Genomic DNA, 18,069 nt, shown 5'->3' on the forward strand with positions numbered 1-18,069 from the left:
CTGATTTTTTTTCTTAAAATTCTGACATTTTTCTTAAAATTCTGACTTTTTTCCCCTTAAAAAAAATCTGATTTTAAGATTAAGATTTTAAAATAAAAATTATAACTTTTTTTTCTTAAAATTCGGACTTTTTTCCCCTTAAAAAAATCTGATTTTAAGATTAAGATTTTAAAATAAAAATTATAACTTTTTTTTCTTAAAATTCGGACTTTTTTCCCCTTAAAAAAATCTGATTTTAAGATTAAGATTTTAAAATTAAAAAAAAAATTCTGACTTTTTTTCTTGAAATTCTGACTTTTCCGACTTTTTTTCTTAAAATTCTGATTTTTAAATTAAAATTCCGACTTTTTTTCTTAAAATTCTAAAAAAAATTGTCAGTTGTGAATAAAATGATCAGAAAATATCAAGATGTTTTACTTTCCAAAATATGCTTTGGGGAGGACAAATGTATCTCAGCTGAACCTTTAAAAACATCAACATCAACTCGTGGGTAACTCTGACTTCTACATTCTACTTCATTCATCGGTGATGAGCAGCATCTTCTTCACATTAATAAACAGGTGTACTGTTTATTAATGTGAAGAACACCAGCTAATATCTCTCTCTCTCTTTCACTCTAATCTGAACTCTTACCTCCACGATGGTGTTGATGGACGTGTCGGCGCCGAGAGTGAGGTCGGTGCCAGGGACATTGTTACTAATGGTGGCAGGCAGCATGCACATCGGGATGCAAAACTCCTCGTAGTCGGCTCGGGCCTCGTACAGCTCCAGTAGGGACTCAAAGGCCTGATGGTGGCGGCCGTAATATGATGTTAGACCACCAGGAGGCACACTTCATATCTGAGACTGACAGTGTGTCCTTGTGAAGGAGACTAGTGTGTTTTACAGGCTGCTTCATGCTGCACAGCGGCTCCTCTGACCTGCATCCTTCGTTACCTTGACAACTGATGTATAATCTAATTGTATATGGCAGTTTTTAAAACGTTTTACACTGCTCAGAAAATATTAGGCTTAAGTACCAGTATTAGGCTTTTTCCAGTTACTAAGCAAAGAAACCAATGAACCTTTTCTTGAATGAGCAGCAACAGACATGAATAACGTTGGAATGCTGCTGTCAAAATGTTCTTCCAACGTTTCATACTTTCTTTGAATAAATCTCACATTTTATAATTATTACAGAAGATGTTTCACGAACATCTACGACATTTTTATAATTATTACAGAAGATGTTTCACGAACATCTACGACATCTTGTATGTACACAACAAACGAGAACTCTTAAAGCTTTCAACTGAAGTCTGAACAAAGCTGATTCATGTTTTTTCCCTTGAAAATAAGACTATATTTATATATATATATATTATTTTGTTAGATATCATCAGTGATGCTGATGATTCAGCAAAGTCAGATTCTGTTAAAGATTCATCAACACATCACAGCCAAGGCTGAAAGACACAAGTAAAGGGAGCCCTTTAACTACACTGAGACCATGAAGATGCAGCTCTGTAATGTGTGTGTGTGTGTGTGTGTGTGTGTGTGCTGGTTGGCTCTCTCCAGGTGACGGGGACTTTGGCTTCCCATTGGCTGAGAGGAGAGGAGATGGGATGGGAGGGGGGGCTGACAAGATAAAGGTCGTGGTGGGACTCCGAGCTCTGAGCTCTGAGCGATGTTTCCTTTCAGAGCTTTTGTCTTTTATGAATCGGACATGCAGAAGTCACAGAGACGGCCTGTCCTGGTTCAAAACAATAAAATGCAGAGTGCATTCAGTGATGCATGCATACTCTCCAAACACACTGAGTCTGTGCCGTTTGGATGAGAGGCAGCGAGCGTGTTGAACTGGACCGCCATCTCGTCATCTGCTGTTTCCCAAACAAACACAGAGCGGGCTGCAACAACACGGCAGGGCTGCGAGCCAAAAAAACATGCCACAACACGTCACTGCATGCCCGACACTTACCTGGGACCTCGGCTGACCAGCTCGCCTCCAACAACAATCAGAGACAAAGGTTTTCTGCTCTGTGTCGGATCCAGATCATGAGCCTGATGTTTGATGAGACCTTCACCTCAGGAGACTTAATAACGAAGCCGTGGTTTCAGATTATTTAAAAAATATATATGCTAAGCTGTCTGAGAATATGAACTCTTTGTTTTCACAGCAGACCCTGTACTTATGTCTATATGTTTGGAGTGTCAGGCTCTCTGTGTTTACACAGAAAACATCACAGCTCACTGACTCTTCAACCTTCAACAAAAGACTGAAAAAACTAGAAGTGATATAAGCAACATTTATGGTACTAAAATGAGATTATTCATAATATTATTAGATTTTACTCACTGGCTAATGGGGTCAGTGGTTTTTGAACTCGGTGCAGCGAGTGGGCTGCAGCTGGCAGCCATGAAATGGGATACAGTGTGTAAAGTGTTTGTTTTTGCCACTGACAGGCTCGGGTAGTTATTCCATGAGTCTGAGAACATTCTGGAAAGATTATGGATCCTGCAGAGAAAGACTTTTTGTCTGGAGATTACATCGCTCTGTTTAAAGCCGCCAGACTGCTGACAAAAACAGAAATTTTCCTCACAGAACTCGGTTAGTGTATTTGTGTTTTTGTTTGACTTGGTGTTTTATAGATCACAGTAACAAATTGTTATCCTAAAAATGTCCGTCAGTGGCAAAAACAAGCAACACAGTCGCCCAGAACATTATATATATATTATATATCATTATATTACGACTGTTTAAAGAAAATCTTTCTCATCTTTGTCTTTGTTTCTTAAAAATAACGTCGACCTTCTGATTGTTCATGCGAGGACACGAGCTGTCAGTCAGCAGAGCCCCAAACTCTGACACACACACACTTACATCAGTAATGGCATTCAGAGCGGTGTCTGAGCCAATGCTGAGATCTGAACCGGGTATATTGTTGGACACGGTGGCGGGGACCATGACCATGGGCACACAGAACTCGTTATATTTGTCCCGCGCTGCAGAAAGTTCCAGTATTCCCACGTAGGCCTGCAGCAGTGAGAGCCAGCGTCTTATTGGGTTGTTGTTGAGGACGTACAGACAGACGGGGGGTGAGGTGTGGGAGGAAAGTGGACAAGAGGAGGAGGAGGAGGAGGAGGAGGAGGAGCCTGGAGCTTACTGTGTCAGTATGCATCATCTACTATGATGTATATGATTCATTCAAAGTAAACTCTGCTTACTTTGTGCAGTTAGTACAAAAGAAATGAATGCAGGTAAAGCTGCAGCAAGAGAACATCATCATCTCAGTGGAGTCACGTCCACATGATGGTGTGTTCAACATCCACCTCTCTAGCTACACAACCAAAACAACGATCATCAAGAAGTGAAATACTGACTGAACAAAGTCACAACCTATAATGTATGAAGACTGAAATCTGAACATTGTTTGGGTGGAGACGAGACGTAAGCTCGTGGTCGGGGGGGGACTGTTGGAGGAGGACGGAGCAGCAGCAGAGGGTGGGACAGATAAATGTCTGAGAGGAGTGGACTGATGGGAGAAGCCAAGAGGAGAGAGCCAGACCGATCACAACGGACAGAGAGACACAGAGGAGGGTGTAGCTCCACACAGACAGACAGGAAGACAGACAGACAGACAGGGAGACAGGAAGACAGACAGACAGACAGACAGACAGACAGACAGACAGTGTTCATGTTGAGGACGAGCTGCCAAAGTCAAAAAAATTTTGATTTTTAAATTTAGAATTATAAAATCTGCTTCAATCAGTAATTTGTTACAGTTTTGTTTTGGCTTTGCAGCTCGACCGCACAGACATGGACACATGGACATATGGACACATGGACACATGGACACATGGACAGACGAGGAGAGAGCCTGCAACGTTCACGTGTGTCTTCACTGTCATTTTAGATCGGAAATGAAAACATGTTTTGTAAACTGAAATGTCAAATCAGTGAAAATGAAATGGACTCAGTATTAAACATCACAATAAAAAATGAACATAAAGTACAAAGAGAGTTTAACAATGATCATAATTCATGTATCTTCTCAGATTACTCAAGAACTCTGACTTTACAGTTATCAGTAGCTTCAGCTAGAAGGAAATATTAAAAAATTCTCTAATTCTATGAAACAATCCTTTAAATTATTTAAATTAAATCTAGAATATAACTCAGGTAAAGTTGCGTACCTCAAATCCTCCGATGACGAGCAGAGCGTTGATGTTATGAATCCTCATCTGCTCAGCGATCTTCTCCAGATGTTTCCCTGGCAGAGTTCTAGCAAACGATAATCAGACAATTATTACAATTTAGTCAGTTCAAGTTACAGTGATAAACAGCAGCACAGGTTTTATTTGGGTGACATACATGAGATTTGTAAATAATTCAGATATTAATATGCACGAGAAGGTGAGTAATATATGTGCCTCGCTCGCTGGTCGAGGTTCAGGGTTCAGGTTTTCCCTGATTCATTCATTTTTAAAGACAGAAATCAGTCGACAACAAAGAACTGGTCTTACAGGATTTAGGTTGATAATAATATTCACAGATGTTTCACGTGTACCCACCGTTTGGTCCCGAGCAGGGAGCCTCCTTGGCCAGTCCAGCCACCAACGTCTCCCCATTTAAACTCCTTGATCTGATTTTTATTTAAAAACACAAAGACGTCATAGATATTAACATTTTACACAGAAACTACTTCACTTTGCAAGTATAAACTTAACATTTTACACAGAAACTACTTCACTTTGCAAGTATAAACTCAACAGATTTTATCAGATCTACTTTCAGACGGACGGTCTGTGGATTATCCGTGCTGATTTCCAAAAAGACGTTACGGAAGCTTCTTTATTCTGTGTCACTGTGTCGGTGTAGCTACATTTAACATCAGTGTCCTGCTTAGTTCAGGGCTTTAGCTTCACTTCTCAATCAGAGTCTGAAGAAAACTCAGGACTCGTTTGAAACAACAGGTCGCTGCTGCTCTGCACACGGAGGGAAAGTGTGTGTGTGTTTGTGGAAAGGATGCATGTGATCCTAGAGGCTGTGCAGGAGTGTACGTGGTGTAGCTGCCGTGGGAGTGGAGTAATTGGCTTACAGTAAGCAGCACTCTTTATCTGGACACCCTTAAGTCTTATCAGTGCAGCGAGTGCAGCGAGAGACTGCACCGCCACTTCCTGCTCCAGCTATTGGTCAGTGCAGTGGCTGTGACCTCTGAGGAATGCTGTCCACATTGTTCACACTTAAGAATGAACGCTGCAGAGTTTAAAGCACGTTAACAGACGTATTCATGAATCACTGAGGAACGCAGGAGCTGAAGTCACAGCATCCACACACACAGTGTACACAGCATGGCTGTAATATTTATTCAGGCTGAATAAACTTCTCTCTCACACCTCTGAGATTACTGAGCAAGATCAAATCAGGACAGACTTCACGACTGAACGGTGTTTGTTACGAAATGATTCAAACATTTCAAGAGTTCAGTCCAAAAATTATAGTAAGTACAATTTCACTCAACATGAGCAAGATTTTTAACGTATGGTGAGATCTGTCCTTTCTTTAAAATGCCATTTTCACCATGACACTATTCCACATGAGACTATGACATGCAGAGAAGGTCGTCAAAGTTTAGCAGTTACATGATTTGTCGTACGACCACTCGGCTACTATCTCTCTCCAGCTGGATGGATTTGCTCCTTTTCTCTGGATTTTATGGTTCTATGTCGGATATCTTTGAGTTTTGAGTCATATCTGAGTTCTGAGAAACTGTGACGAGGCTAAACTTTCCCTCGTACCTGTCCCTTGTAGAATCCCTCGAAGCCGTCGTTTACAGCAAACATTTTGTGGCCTTCGGTGATTCCCACTCTGACGGCAGAGCGCACGGCGGCGTTCATACCCGCCGCCGGGGCGCCGACGTTCAACACTGCAACGTTAAAGGAGCTCTGTGGGCGACAGAGAACAACGGTCACGCATGAACACACTCACAAACACGCTAAACACACGCTGATATGCTGCAACGCCCCACGAAGCTTTGTCACACTTTAAAAACATCTGCACACCTCTGGTTCTGGAGGAGATGGTACATCAGCAACTTTCAGAGGCAGTGAAGACGAGCAGTGATTTCTGTAGCTCACATGAAGGAGGCGGACTGGACTTTTTTACTTTTAACCACCACAGAATTAAATCGCAAATTAAAAATGGTCTCCACTGCCTCGTCATACCATCCATGTGTCGTTAAGCTGCTGAGGAAGCAGGCAGGGCTTTGCTTCAGAGCGGGGCGGCAGCAGGCGAAGGTTACCACGCATGCAAGAAGCCACATGCTGCTGAAGTTTACTCACTATTAAAACTAAATAATGTAACCCAACATTAAAGCGCACATGATCCATATTTCAGTTGAGTGTACAAGCCACACACACTGAGCCACAAAGCCTTGTTTTTACTGTCTGTCGCTGTTAGACTGGGGCCGTCCTCCGTCATAATCATGGACACTGGATTAAAGAACATGAAGACGACGTGGAGAAGCTCAAACAGGGACAGGCGTCAAACTCTCAGCTGCTGATGAGCAGAACAGAAGATAAGACGAGTAGAAATGTGGATATCTGAGTATCGAAAACAGTTTTGGTATCTTGGTTTCTTGGTCAAACACGTCATGTTTCAGACTCTAGACTAGTTTTAGAAAAGATGGACACTGTTCTTCTTTACGGCTACAAACAGGTCACAGTTTATGTCCTACTCATTTCCTCACAGAGAGCATGCAGCCTGTCCAGTTTGAGTCATGAGTAAGCAAAGACACTTTGGGCCAAAGTCTCCACAGACTTGACATTGAACTGTAAGGAGGGCTACTTCAGGTTCACTTGAAGCAGATCACAGCCGGCGCTGTGATTGTCCTTGACAGCGTAGCACTGAAGCACTAAAGCAACTCTGTGCATGTCGACGCTTCTAGAGCCATGAGAAGAAGAAGCGATGACAGATAATGAGCGCTGTCGTTTTGTGGCACTCTGGTTACCAGATAAACAGCTTTGTCTCTGAGTTTAGCCCTAAAAATCCTAAAATCCACCAATATTTATACTGACATTTGGTCTCAGCATGGTGGAAGTCAGAAGCTGAGAAACTATCTGCTGAAAAATCTCGTCTGCTCTGTGAACTACGCCTGCAGAAGCTTGAGAAGCTGCAGCCTCAGTACTCATCACATGCAGCAAACTGATCTCCGTCACCGGCCTCCTTCTCTCCCTCAGGACAGAAACGGTCACAGGCTCGAGTTAGTGTCACAAAAAGACTGCAGCACCCACAAGGCACCTGAGCAGGAAGTACCTTATGCTACCGTACAAATCTCAGAGCGGCTGGTGGTGGAAAGATACATCAGAAGGTTAAAAACGTGATCATGTGATTTGCTATAATCATCGTTTGCTGCTTTTGTTACGGGGACTTACAGTCGGGAGCTCGGAGTCTGATTTCCGGTGGGAGAGGAGTCTGTAGGTGATCAGGTTGTTTTCAAAGCTCCTGCAGATGAAGAGCCAGAAACAGAGTCAGCCCCGATGGACGTCTGCTGTGGGAAAAACTTCAATCAATGCAGACACAGTCAGACTGAGGCACGCTGCCAAACAGACGAGGAACGAGTGTGAGCTGCTGCCTCTGTGAGCAGAAACACCTCAGTCACATTTCAGCTGTTTGATCAGGTACCTGCCACGCAGCGCCACCGCTTCCTCAAACTTCTTCTCATCCATGGCCTTCTGCACCTCCTGGGTCTGATGACAAAACAAATGATCAATATTCCAAATCTTGCACACACGACCTCCGTCTCTCTCCACACTCTTACCATCTGAACACACTCCATAAGTGGCAGTCGGACAGCCTGGTTGCCAACCAGAGACACGACGCAGGCCGGGGTGTTGGCAGAGGCTTCCAGTAACGCCAGCACTGCCTCCACACCCATACGACTGGCCTGCAAGAGGTAGAAGAAGAAGAACCATGTTAGGGGACTGAAACATTGAATGTTTCCACTGAGACGTTTTAAAGATGTTCTGGCTTACCAGGATCCGGTCAAATGCAGACGGGGTTCCACCTCTCTGCACATGACCCAGGATGGTGACCCTGGTGTCAAAGCCCAGGCGGCTTACCACGAGCTGGATACGGAGTTAAAGTGGTCAGGATGAAGATAAAAACATAGGAAACACATGCAACATGTCATGTGAAGTCTACAACACATTATTATATCTTCTCACATCTCAGTTTGAATAAACGAAAAAGCTCTAACATGAATTTAAAGTACATGTTCTCACAAACAGCTGCTAAAGTTCACACACATCTTAAAAGAACATGCAGAAATAAAAAAACACAGAAGGAGAAATCATGCAAAACATCTCATGTCATGATAGCGCGTGCTAAAAAAAAACCCGTGCATGCAGACGTGAACGTGCAAAAGTAAAAATGAGGGTGCAGAGAACATGAACGTGTCCAAATGAAGGATGTGTGGAAAACATAAAGAGGTGGATGTGTTTCAGTAAAGAAATATAAAAAGTGTGAACAGTCAACACGGCGGTGATACACCGAACTTAAAAAAACATCCATGCTTGTGAAGGAGAGTCTGCGGCTCCGTCATGACTCCACCCGTCTTCTCCACCATACTCACATCCTTGATATAATCGGGGGTTATGGCCTTGTTGTGGCTATCTATGGCACCCTCGGCTACGATAATAATGTTCAGCCTTTTCTTATAGTCGCGGTTCTGCAGGGATACAGAAGCAAAAACATTTGAACACACACGACAGGAAACGTTTTGCACCGCCAAAAGCTGGAGCCTGTGATGGAGACTGAAACACCTTCATGTCTTCTTCTTCAGCAGGCACCTGCCACATTGTGGAAGAGGTTTCATATTTACAGCTTGGTGTAGTCGACTGATTCTGCTGTGGGACAGTTGAGTTTACATGCAGAGTTTCTTAAATGTGTGTGTGTGCAAACTGCCAGCTGTGAATCTTCTTCTTTTCCCTTTTCCAGAAAAGTTTCAGACTGATAAACTCCTCACTGCCACCAACTGTCAGTCAGTGAAATCTCATAAAGTCCTACAGCTGAGCTGCCTTCTGACCGTCCCCCACATAAAAGGTGAGGTTGCTGGTTGCTTTCAATCCTAGAAAGCAGAAACTGATTTCTTTTCAGTATGACAATAATAACGACAGCTAAAGAAGCCGCACTGACACCACAGCTGGCAAACGTTGAACAGAAACCTTCTCTCAGAATGTGGCAGGTGTCTGGACGAGAAGAAATCGATCAGAACGCTGACGTCTGATTCTCAGACATCCACCGGATCGGTCCAGCTTCTGGTTTCTCCTCTGCGTCAGTCTGAGACTGAGCTCGTACTCACATCCTTCACAAAGTCAGAGGTAATGGGTTGTCCTTGTCTGTCAATGGCTCCTTCAGCAACTATGATAATGTTCAGCCTGCAACCCTGAGAGCGGTTCTGGACGATAACAAACAAACTCACCACGTCAGATCGGGCACAGCCACGTCAGAGTGTGGAGGTTCATAAGGGCTGCGTGTGTCTATTTATAGAAACAACTGGCTCTGTGGCGCAATGGACAGTGCGTTGGACTTCTAGTCAAACACTTGAGATCAAAGTCATTCAAAGGTTGTGGGTTTGAGTCCCACCAGAGTCGGGGTTTTTGCAAACGAGAGGCTTTGACTTACAGATCAGTGTGAATCTTCATCGTGAACAGACTCCTTCAGCTACTGCATCACAGGCTCTGTGGCGCAATGGATAGCGCGTTGGACTTCTAGTCAAAAGCACTTGAGAGGTGATTCAAAGGTTGTGGGTTCGAGTCCCACCAGAGTCGCTGTCTTTTGCACAGCGCGAGGCTCTGACACATAAATCGGTGTCAGTGCTGCTTGTTAACCTTCAAGATTAATAGTCTCCTCCGTCTGCTGGCATGCTCTCTACCTGAAATCTGACAGGTGAGTCAGGAGGACGTTTGACCACTGAGACAACTCGGCAGCACGGCTGACTGTCGGCTCTGTGTCGAGCTCCGGTAATGAATTTATGGAACGTTGAACACTGAACGGATGAAACTGTTCCATCTCTGATAAAACCAAGAGAGAGGAGAGCAGGTCAACAGCTTAAAGAGCCGGATCATCATTTACACTGTCCTTTATAAAACCCCGACTCTGGTGGGACTCGAACCCACAACCTTTGAATCACTCCTCAAGTGTTTGACTAGAAGTCCAACGCGCTATCCATTGCGCCACAGAGCCCACAGAAACAAACTCATGAACTTCCTGTCTTAACACAACGCTGACCAAACCAGCGATGACAAACGGATCAGTCAAGCGTTCGTCTCAGCTTTAAACACGGTGAACAACTATTACTAACACTATTCAACTAAATGTCAAGTGGGGAACTGAAAGTGGGCGCCAGCAGCTGAAGGAGTTCGTTTAGAGTCACACACATTAAAGTCTGTGAAGTTCTCAGTTCAGCAGATCGTCTCTTTGACCGGACTGGATTGTAGATCCGTGAAAAGATCGATTCATGGATCAACAATCAAGTCCTGATTTAACTCTTCTCAAAGGAAGAAGTTACTAGTTACAACTTGTAACTCTTCTCAAAGAAGAAGTTACAAGTTACAACTTGTAACTCTTCTCAAAGGGAGAAGTTACTAGTTACAACTTGTAACTCTTCTCAAAGGAAGTAGTTACTAGTTACAACTTGTAACTCTTCTCAAAGGAAGTAGTTACTAGTTACAACTTGTAACTATTCTCAAAGGAAGTAGTTACTAGTTACAACTTGTAACTATTCTCAAAGGAAGAAGTTACTAGTTACAACTTGCGTTCCCACTGTGGCAGAAAGATATTTCTCCGTCAGAGGAAGCACATATCAAATTTCAGTCATGCTGCACGCCAGCAGCTGAAGCCTGAAGTCTGTTTATGTTGAAGGAAAAACAAACAGCGACTCTGGTGGGACTCGAACCCACAACCTTTGAATCACTTCTCAAGTGCTTGACTAGAAGTCCAATGCGCTATCCATTGCGCCACAGAGCCTGTGGAGCTATTTAAAGACCAGAGAGCAGTAGGTTGTTGGTCTCAGCTGTACACACACACACACACACACACACACACACACACACACACACACACACACACACACACTCACACACACACAGGCTGTGACATGTTTTAACGTCTTTATTCTTCTTTCATATCTAAAAACATTGATCTCAGGACAAAATCATGAATCTATGTAAACAAACTTTTCCAAACATTTCAGACGTGCTGAGATTTTTAAAAAAACACTTTCTGCTAAACAAAGTTCTTCGTGTGTTTCATGAGGTTTGACCACAGAAGTGACTTTACTTTGAACTTTGAGGTAACTTAGTGGTCTGCACAGCAACACAATGAAGCAGGCGTCACACTGTCACTACTGCAGGATTAGCATGTCGTTACCATGTGAAGAGCTTCATTAGCAAATGAGTGGGCAATCAAGAAAAGCTTCCTGACACGAACACTCAGATGTATACGTTCTTTAAAGTAGTTTTACAAACTTTAAATTCAGATGTATACGTTCTTTAAAGTAGTTTTACAAACTTTAAATCAGTCTTATAAACTAATTTAACTTTCAAAAAAAGTTTGTTTCGTGTTTTCTAGAACAAAATGTTTTTCAAAAACCTTAACTATGTTCTCTTTGACCCTTCTTTATTAAACGGTCAGCTGACGTGGTCGTCACAGCTCTGTGAGAGCAGTGATGCTCGCTGACGTCTGCAGGGCAACAACAGGCTCTGTGGCGCAATGGATAGCGCGTTGGACTTCTAGTCAAGCACTTGAGATGCAATTCAAAGGTTGTGGGTTCGAGTCCCACCAGAGTCGGAGTTTTACAGTGTAAGTGAGTCATGTTAAAAATATACTTCAGTGTCCTTTGATTGATCTTATGGAATCATAATTACAGTATTTAAGAAGATGTGTTAACAACATAAATGTTGTGATCCTCTTATAATAAATAACTAACAATTATGTAATGTGTGTGTGTGTGTGTGTTACCTCAGACAGTTTCTGACACATGCTGTCCTCCCAGCCGTCTTCAGGAGGCATCTCTGGGATAAAAACCCAGTCGGCTCCACACGCCAGGGCACTGACCATGGCCAGGTATCTGAACACATGTACACACATGTTTCAATCAGTGTTTAAAATCATTCAAACTTTATTAACATTTTATTTCATTTGTCTGAACAGACCATTGCCCAACACCTCATAAATATTTCCATACAGAGCTGAAAATATGAAGGGGGAGAGCCTACCCGCAGTGCCTGCCCATGACCTCCAGCACAAACGTCCTCTGGTGGCTGAAAAACGAGAAAACTAAAGTCAGAAACAAGAAAAAACACAGCGGGCTGACACTGAACCTTCAGCCTCAATCATGATTGTGAAAGTTATCTTGACTAACTTAGTTACTCTTATGTCTTGTTCACCTCTGAGCGGTGGTCATGATGGCGTCCACCACCTCGATGATCCTGTGCAGAGCCGAGTCGGTGCCGATGGTCATGTCGGTGCCGCAGAAGTCGTTGTCGATGGAGCCGACCATGCCGACAATGTGGAGCACGGAGTTACTGCGCACCGCCTCCTCGTCGATCAGACCTGACAAACACGAGAGGGACGAGGACATGAGTCCTGGTTTGCACCTGCGAGGTCAGAGCGGGATGGTGAAGGCTCGGTGAGCGGTCAACCTTGCTGCAGGAGCTCGTCCAACAGGCCGCTCCACTCCTCCCTGAACATGTTGGCTCCGGTCAAGCTGCCGTCGCCACCGATCACGCACAGGTTGGTGATGCCGCGCCGCACGAGGTTGTGCGCGGCCTTCAGGCGTCCCTCGCGGGCACGAAACTCTTTACAGCGGGCGCTGCCGATGACCGTGCCACCCTGAAGGAAACACAATGATAAATCAGTGACTGTAATTCACTTTAGAGAATGAAAGTCTGCCTGTGACAAACAGATCTGAGGTCTAATTCCATCACAGACTCATTTGGCTCAAAGCTAAAGTCACATCCAGTCATCATCACAGACGTCCAACCACACTGTGACGCTCCTCTGTCAGAAGATGGGGGACTCGTCTGCTCACCACTTGCAACATGCTGGAGACACTTTCCCATGTCGCCTCTTTGATGTTGTCTCCACCGTCCACCATGCCCTGGTAGCCCTGAGAGGAGAAACAAATATAATGAATGTTTATGTGATCCTTCATGAGATGACACAGAGAAAAGCTGTAACCAAGAAAGGTTCGGCTTACGATTAATCATCAGTGAACACTGCTGTGAGTTTTGTGTTCACGTGTTTAAAAGTAATACAATCTAAACCAAACTAAAGGCAACGCAGCGCTCAGCTGCCATTACTTCCAGCCCGGCGGTTATTCGAGGCTGATGGAGATGAAGCCGGCCCCTGATAATCCAATTACATCCGCAACGAGACCAGACTGTCTCTATCTGCCCCGTCACTGCCATCAGTGCCATGTCCAGTCAAAGTGCAAATATATCCTCAGACATTCGATATCGAGGTTTTTCCTTTCTCTGTAGTTTATAATATATAATAACTCTGATGCAGGTTGTCCTTTAGTCGTACACATGCAGAGTATCTTTAATTTGAATTGTCTTCCTTTAAACCTCCCTTCACTGTTCATAAGAAGCACGTTACGTTAGACGTGATGCAGGAGGGAATGATCTGATCTGATGCAACAGAAAAGCATTTGGATTCGTAACAGTGTTCCTGATGGTCACATCATGAGTCTGTGTTGTACGTTCAGTGTCCATGAATGTAAATATTTGCCTTGTGGTAGACGAGGTTATAAATATAGATGGAGCAAAGAGCAGAAATGTCATTTCCCTCTGGGGACAGTAAACGAGATTTACAGCCTGGAGACTGAGCGCGAGTTCAAAATGTGAATCTGCGTTCACGTCATTCTAACAACCATCACCTGTTTCTGCACGTGACGAAGCACTCTGCATCACGAGAACATATTTCAACCCAAAGCAGGCGACCGCCCAGTCGGTCTTAATAATCCAGTGACGACTGAGCGGCGAGTCTTTGGTGGCTGAAATCCAGACTGACTTTATTAATCAAATCAAATCCGGATAATAAAGGGTAACGCTGAGTCTCTGCGTCCTGCTGGCTCTCCTCAAAAATAACCACAGTCTGATGACGACGGCTCGTCAGTACTAATTACAGAGACCGCGGACTCTACCCGGAGGCCACGTCTGGTCGCCTCACCTCGTGGATGAAGTAGACCTTCGCTCCCACGTAGATGCCCATCCGGACGACGGCCCGGACCGCCCCGTTCATGCCTGGAAAAAGGACAGAGGACAGACGATGGTCATCATGGAAACAATAAGGATTATTGTGCCTTTACCTAACAGCAAGTCACAAGGAAACAAACAAGACAGAGAGAGAAACTAATAAACGTAACAGCATGAACGGGGGATGGCAGACAGACAGTCAGAGAGAGAGAGACGGGTCGACAGTGACAAAAGACAGAAATGTCTGTCGGAGCACTTAGTGAAATTAGAAACAGACCAATCAACAACAGCGTGACTGACTGATGAAAGTATCTGATGCACAACAGGTTGGAGGAGTGTTGACGTGAAGATGGAGAGCTCTGAGAAATCTGTAACGAGGCTGAAGGGAAAACCGGGCGTGAAAGACGATGACGTGGACTACAGCATGAACAAACATTATTGTTATTGTCATAATCAGCTCATATGAGTCTGAGTCTGAGTGTTCTGTTCACTCTGCAGCCTTCAGTGTTCATTTCAACAGGATGCTTATTCCTTGTTGTCTCTGTGGCAGCGTGAGTGCAGCCGAGCGCTGAGCACAGCGGGCACACGAGCTGCCCGTCACAGTCAACACCGGCCAAATATCCTCCCACACCGCGGCTCCAACAAGCCGTCCCATTCACAGGCCGCCGTGTGCAGAATGAGCACGGGACGCGAGTACTCCGAGGACGACAGTGTCACGTTTCAGGCTCTGTTCAGCCTCCTCGTTCGGATCACTGAGGGTGGAGCAGCTCGCTGACATTTGAATGCAGGTTGCATGCTGGGTAGCTCCCCGAGGAAACACAGCCTGTGAGCCCGGACGTGGTTTGAGGCAGCGCTGGACGCTAACGGATGCTGATGGGAGATAGTGTTGCTAAGAGACCGGGGACAGTTCTGATTGGTCGCAGCGGTTAGGCAAAAAAAAAAAAAAAACACAACTCATGAATTAGTTGCAACATGTGTGTGTGTGTGTGTGTGTGTGACCTAACTGAGCTCATGAAATCATGAGCAGGATGCAGTGACTAAACCTCTTTAGTTCAGTGTGTGTGTGTGTGTGTGTGTGTGTGTGTGTGTGTGTGTGGTAGGAAAACTTTGCTTAAGCTCGGTGCAAAAGAATGGAAATGAAGGAAATGAAGCAAGGCCTTGAAAAGTTTTGGAAAGGTCGGAGAGACAACAAGTCGAGGTCGAGCGATGGAGCGACGTTTGGAGCAGACAGGAAATCAATCGACTTCAAATTAAAGGTAATAAACACACGTGATGCTTCTTGTGTCTAACAGTCGAGCTTCACCTTCGACAGGCCACCATCAGATCTGTCGACCTCGACTATTGATTCAGACTTCTGATTCTTTGTGTCATGAACAGAGAACAGAGCTGATGAAAGAAGAATCTGCTGGCTTTAATTTAAAGGATTTTATAATAATCTTGTGATCGAGACAGATTTATAGGCGAGAAACTTCATATTTAGAAATGTCGTGACTCTGACATGTAGTAAAAACTGTCGCACACATAGAAATGTGAAGAACTTTAGGCTTGTTTAGTTTAATTCTCGTGTGATGATGAGTCTGTCGTCTGGAATCTCTTGAACAGACACCGAGCATCACTGTTACTCCAAAATCTGAATATTAATCCGGCACAAGGGGCTGATGTTCTGCTGAGACACTGATCACATCCCTTCATGTTATGTAACACGGCCAACAATAGCTGCAGTGGACGGCTGAAGACAGATAAAGATACTGACAGATGTGTGTGTGTGTGTGTGTGTGAGTACAGATATTTTAGGTGCACACTGCAGGGGTGTAAAGCTGACATGCGACAAGATATGATCCATCACTTATTAATAGAATATAATGAAGATCCTACAAAATAAAAGCTCAGACGTTTGTCTCCTCACGTAGGCTCCACGACCACCCGTGACAGGGGCGTGAAGCTACAGCCACGACTCGAGGAAAAGGGTGCCTTCAAAATAAAAGCCCCGCACCTTTATAAACCTATGTGAAGTAAATTTTATTGTGGAAAGGCTGACTCGGAAGTGTGGTGTTTTTTTATATTTTAGTTTTCTTCACAATTGGTCCTCACGACTCATCCTCCTCTGAGATGCAGGGCACGTGTTTCTGTCCTGGAACTTTTATTATTATTATTTATTAATAAATTAAATTAAATATGATGCATTTATATAAAAACTACAGATTTAAAATCATGTCAGCTGCACTGAGGCTGAATATTAAAGAAATATGATGATTAAATCATAAGAGAAATATCTTTAAATGATCCACTTGTTGATGTCAGTGCTGCTCCCAGATGATCTGATCCTAACCCGGACTAAAGCAGACCCGGGTTATCTCCCTGCCTGGGTTTTAATTATGATGCTCCGTGATAAACAAACCGTGACAGACTGTGTGTTGCATAACCGCCTTTCACACTCAGTGAACAGTCAGCCACAATAAAAGCATGAAATGTTAAATACTACAGAAATAAACCCGCTTTGTTTTCCTCCAGAATAAAAGCATGAAATGTTACAGAAATAAACCCGCTCTGTTTTCCTCTTTCTCTTATTGATTAACTGTAAATCCTTTATCGGACAAGCTTTTTCGAGCCATACATCCATTATCGGACAGTCCAACAATTGGCACAGCTCCACCTGAAACTTATGTAATATATATTATAATATATAATATTTATATAATATGGGGAAATGTTACAAATATCGAGTTAATATTATATTAAAGGGGTGAATTGAGACGTTTGAGCCTAACTGTCGTGATTTGACGTTTAAGATGAACGTTAACGTGCAAAAACAACGATGAACGTACGTTATAATATAAATAACATATATATATTTATATTTATTTATATATATGTTTTTAAATGTGAGTCAGTCTTCTTGTTGGGGAAAATAGATGTCGTCCGATAATGGAACTCGCCCGTTACCTTGCGCATCTCCTCCGCTGGTCAGCACCGCGATGGATTTACCGGCCCCGGACAGATTCTCGAAGAACTTGCGGGTGTCCTGCCGCTTCGGTGCCGCCGCGCCAGCCATGCCTGTCCACCTGAGAGAGGAGGGGAGGAGGTGGGGGTCTCTGTCACCTGCCTGTCAAGGAGAGGACAAACCTGGAGGAGAGTCAGACAGTGTCGGTACCTGCGGGCGCAGAGACTCTGGAGTATTTGGACCGCAGTGGTCACCGCCCTCTGCACGTACACACCTCCTGACGCAGATCCTGCATGAGGTGAGATGACTCACTCCGTGCAGCATTACAGCGCAGTTTGTAGTTTGTAGTCCTCACATTAGTCAGTTACAGCATCAGTGCAGTGAATGAATTAAAACACAGAAACATGGACGTAGACTCCTCCACCAGGTTTCCTCCACCGGCTAATAGGTGGAGCGAGCGGCAACCTCCAACGCTAGAGAGTGAAGTCAGTGCAGGTGCAGAGATAAAAACTGTAATTCCTGCTAGAGGCTGGTTCCAGAAGTGAGTCAGTCTCCATAAGTCCCCATGTTTCACAGCAGAAATAAACATGTTTACAGCCTGGTACAAAAAACAGTTTTGGTCTCTGTAGCTAATTTCCCCGTTCATGACAACTGTACTGAGGGTGAATTTATATACAACTCACCTGTTCACATTATATTAAAGCTTAAAGTTATGCAGGATTAAGAGCGTGGACGCTTTGATTGACAGGTGGGTGTGGTTACAGGTGGTTTATCAGAACACCCAGGCATCATTTGACCCGCCTCAGGTCCGCTGACTCAGGCTTTGTTTATTCTTTGTACTGTCGTTGCCAACAAGATTTGATTTGTGGCCCCAAAAAGTTTAACTG

At 44.0% G+C, this 18,069-nt stretch overlaps 1 protein-coding gene and 5 non-coding genes across 10 annotated transcripts in view; 3 read left to right on the forward strand and 3 right to left on the reverse strand.

Moving 5' to 3' along the window:
* The window catches only part of LOC104932642 (ATP-dependent 6-phosphofructokinase, platelet type), a 22,707-nt gene extending 5,267 nt beyond the window's left edge, over positions 1–17,440 (reverse strand). Inside the window, exons 1-16 of one of the 5 annotated variants that reach the window (XM_019267422.2) lie at positions 17,185–17,440; positions 14,216–14,289; positions 13,074–13,151; positions 12,685–12,874; positions 12,430–12,595; positions 12,259–12,303; positions 12,002–12,110; positions 9,342–9,437; positions 8,014–8,106; positions 7,800–7,925; positions 7,664–7,728; positions 7,414–7,483; positions 5,779–5,925; positions 4,552–4,622; positions 4,174–4,261; positions 634–786 (exon numbers count right to left, since the gene is read on the reverse strand). In XM_019267422.2, coding sequence (XP_019122967.1) covers positions 634–786; positions 4,174–4,261; positions 4,552–4,622; positions 5,779–5,925; positions 7,414–7,483; positions 7,664–7,728; positions 7,800–7,925; positions 8,014–8,106; positions 9,342–9,437; positions 12,002–12,110; positions 12,259–12,303; positions 12,430–12,595; positions 12,685–12,874; positions 13,074–13,151; positions 14,216–14,289; positions 17,185–17,293 — 1,680 coding nt within the window. In that variant the 5' untranslated portion in view covers positions 17,294–17,440. Of the gene's footprint in view, positions 1–633; positions 787–2,860; positions 3,014–4,173; positions 4,262–4,551; positions 4,623–5,778; positions 5,926–7,413; positions 7,484–7,663; positions 7,729–7,799; positions 7,926–8,013; positions 8,107–8,612; positions 8,709–9,341; positions 9,438–12,001; positions 12,111–12,258; positions 12,304–12,429; positions 12,596–12,684; positions 12,875–13,073; positions 13,152–14,215; positions 14,290–17,184 lie in introns of all 5 variants that reach the window. The other 4 variants (XM_019267421.2, XM_019267420.2, XM_019267419.2 and 1 more) reach the window with 4 other exon arrangements.
* On the forward strand, positions 9,538–9,633 carry trnar-ucu (transfer RNA arginine (anticodon UCU)). The gene is made up of 2 exons: positions 9,538–9,574; positions 9,598–9,633. It is a non-coding gene; the product is annotated as a tRNA-Arg (tRNA).
* On the forward strand, positions 9,717–9,810 carry trnar-ucu (transfer RNA arginine (anticodon UCU)). The gene is made up of 2 exons: positions 9,717–9,753; positions 9,775–9,810. It is a non-coding gene; the product is annotated as a tRNA-Arg (tRNA).
* trnar-ucu (transfer RNA arginine (anticodon UCU)) lies at positions 10,134–10,225 on the reverse strand. The gene is given in 2 exon segments: positions 10,134–10,169; positions 10,189–10,225. It is a non-coding gene; the product is annotated as a tRNA-Arg (tRNA).
* trnar-ucu (transfer RNA arginine (anticodon UCU)) lies at positions 10,917–11,008 on the reverse strand. The gene is given in 2 exon segments: positions 10,917–10,952; positions 10,972–11,008. It is a non-coding gene; the product is annotated as a tRNA-Arg (tRNA).
* trnar-ucu (transfer RNA arginine (anticodon UCU)) lies at positions 11,739–11,830 on the forward strand. The gene is given in 2 exon segments: positions 11,739–11,775; positions 11,795–11,830. It is a non-coding gene; the product is annotated as a tRNA-Arg (tRNA).
* Positions 17,441–18,069: the final 629 nt, after the last annotated feature.

Source organism: Larimichthys crocea, chromosome II, assembly GCF_000972845.2.
Source record: "Larimichthys crocea isolate SSNF chromosome II, L_crocea_2.0, whole genome shotgun sequence".
In the NCBI taxonomy this organism is placed as follows: Eukaryota; Metazoa; Chordata; class Actinopteri; family Sciaenidae; genus Larimichthys; species Larimichthys crocea.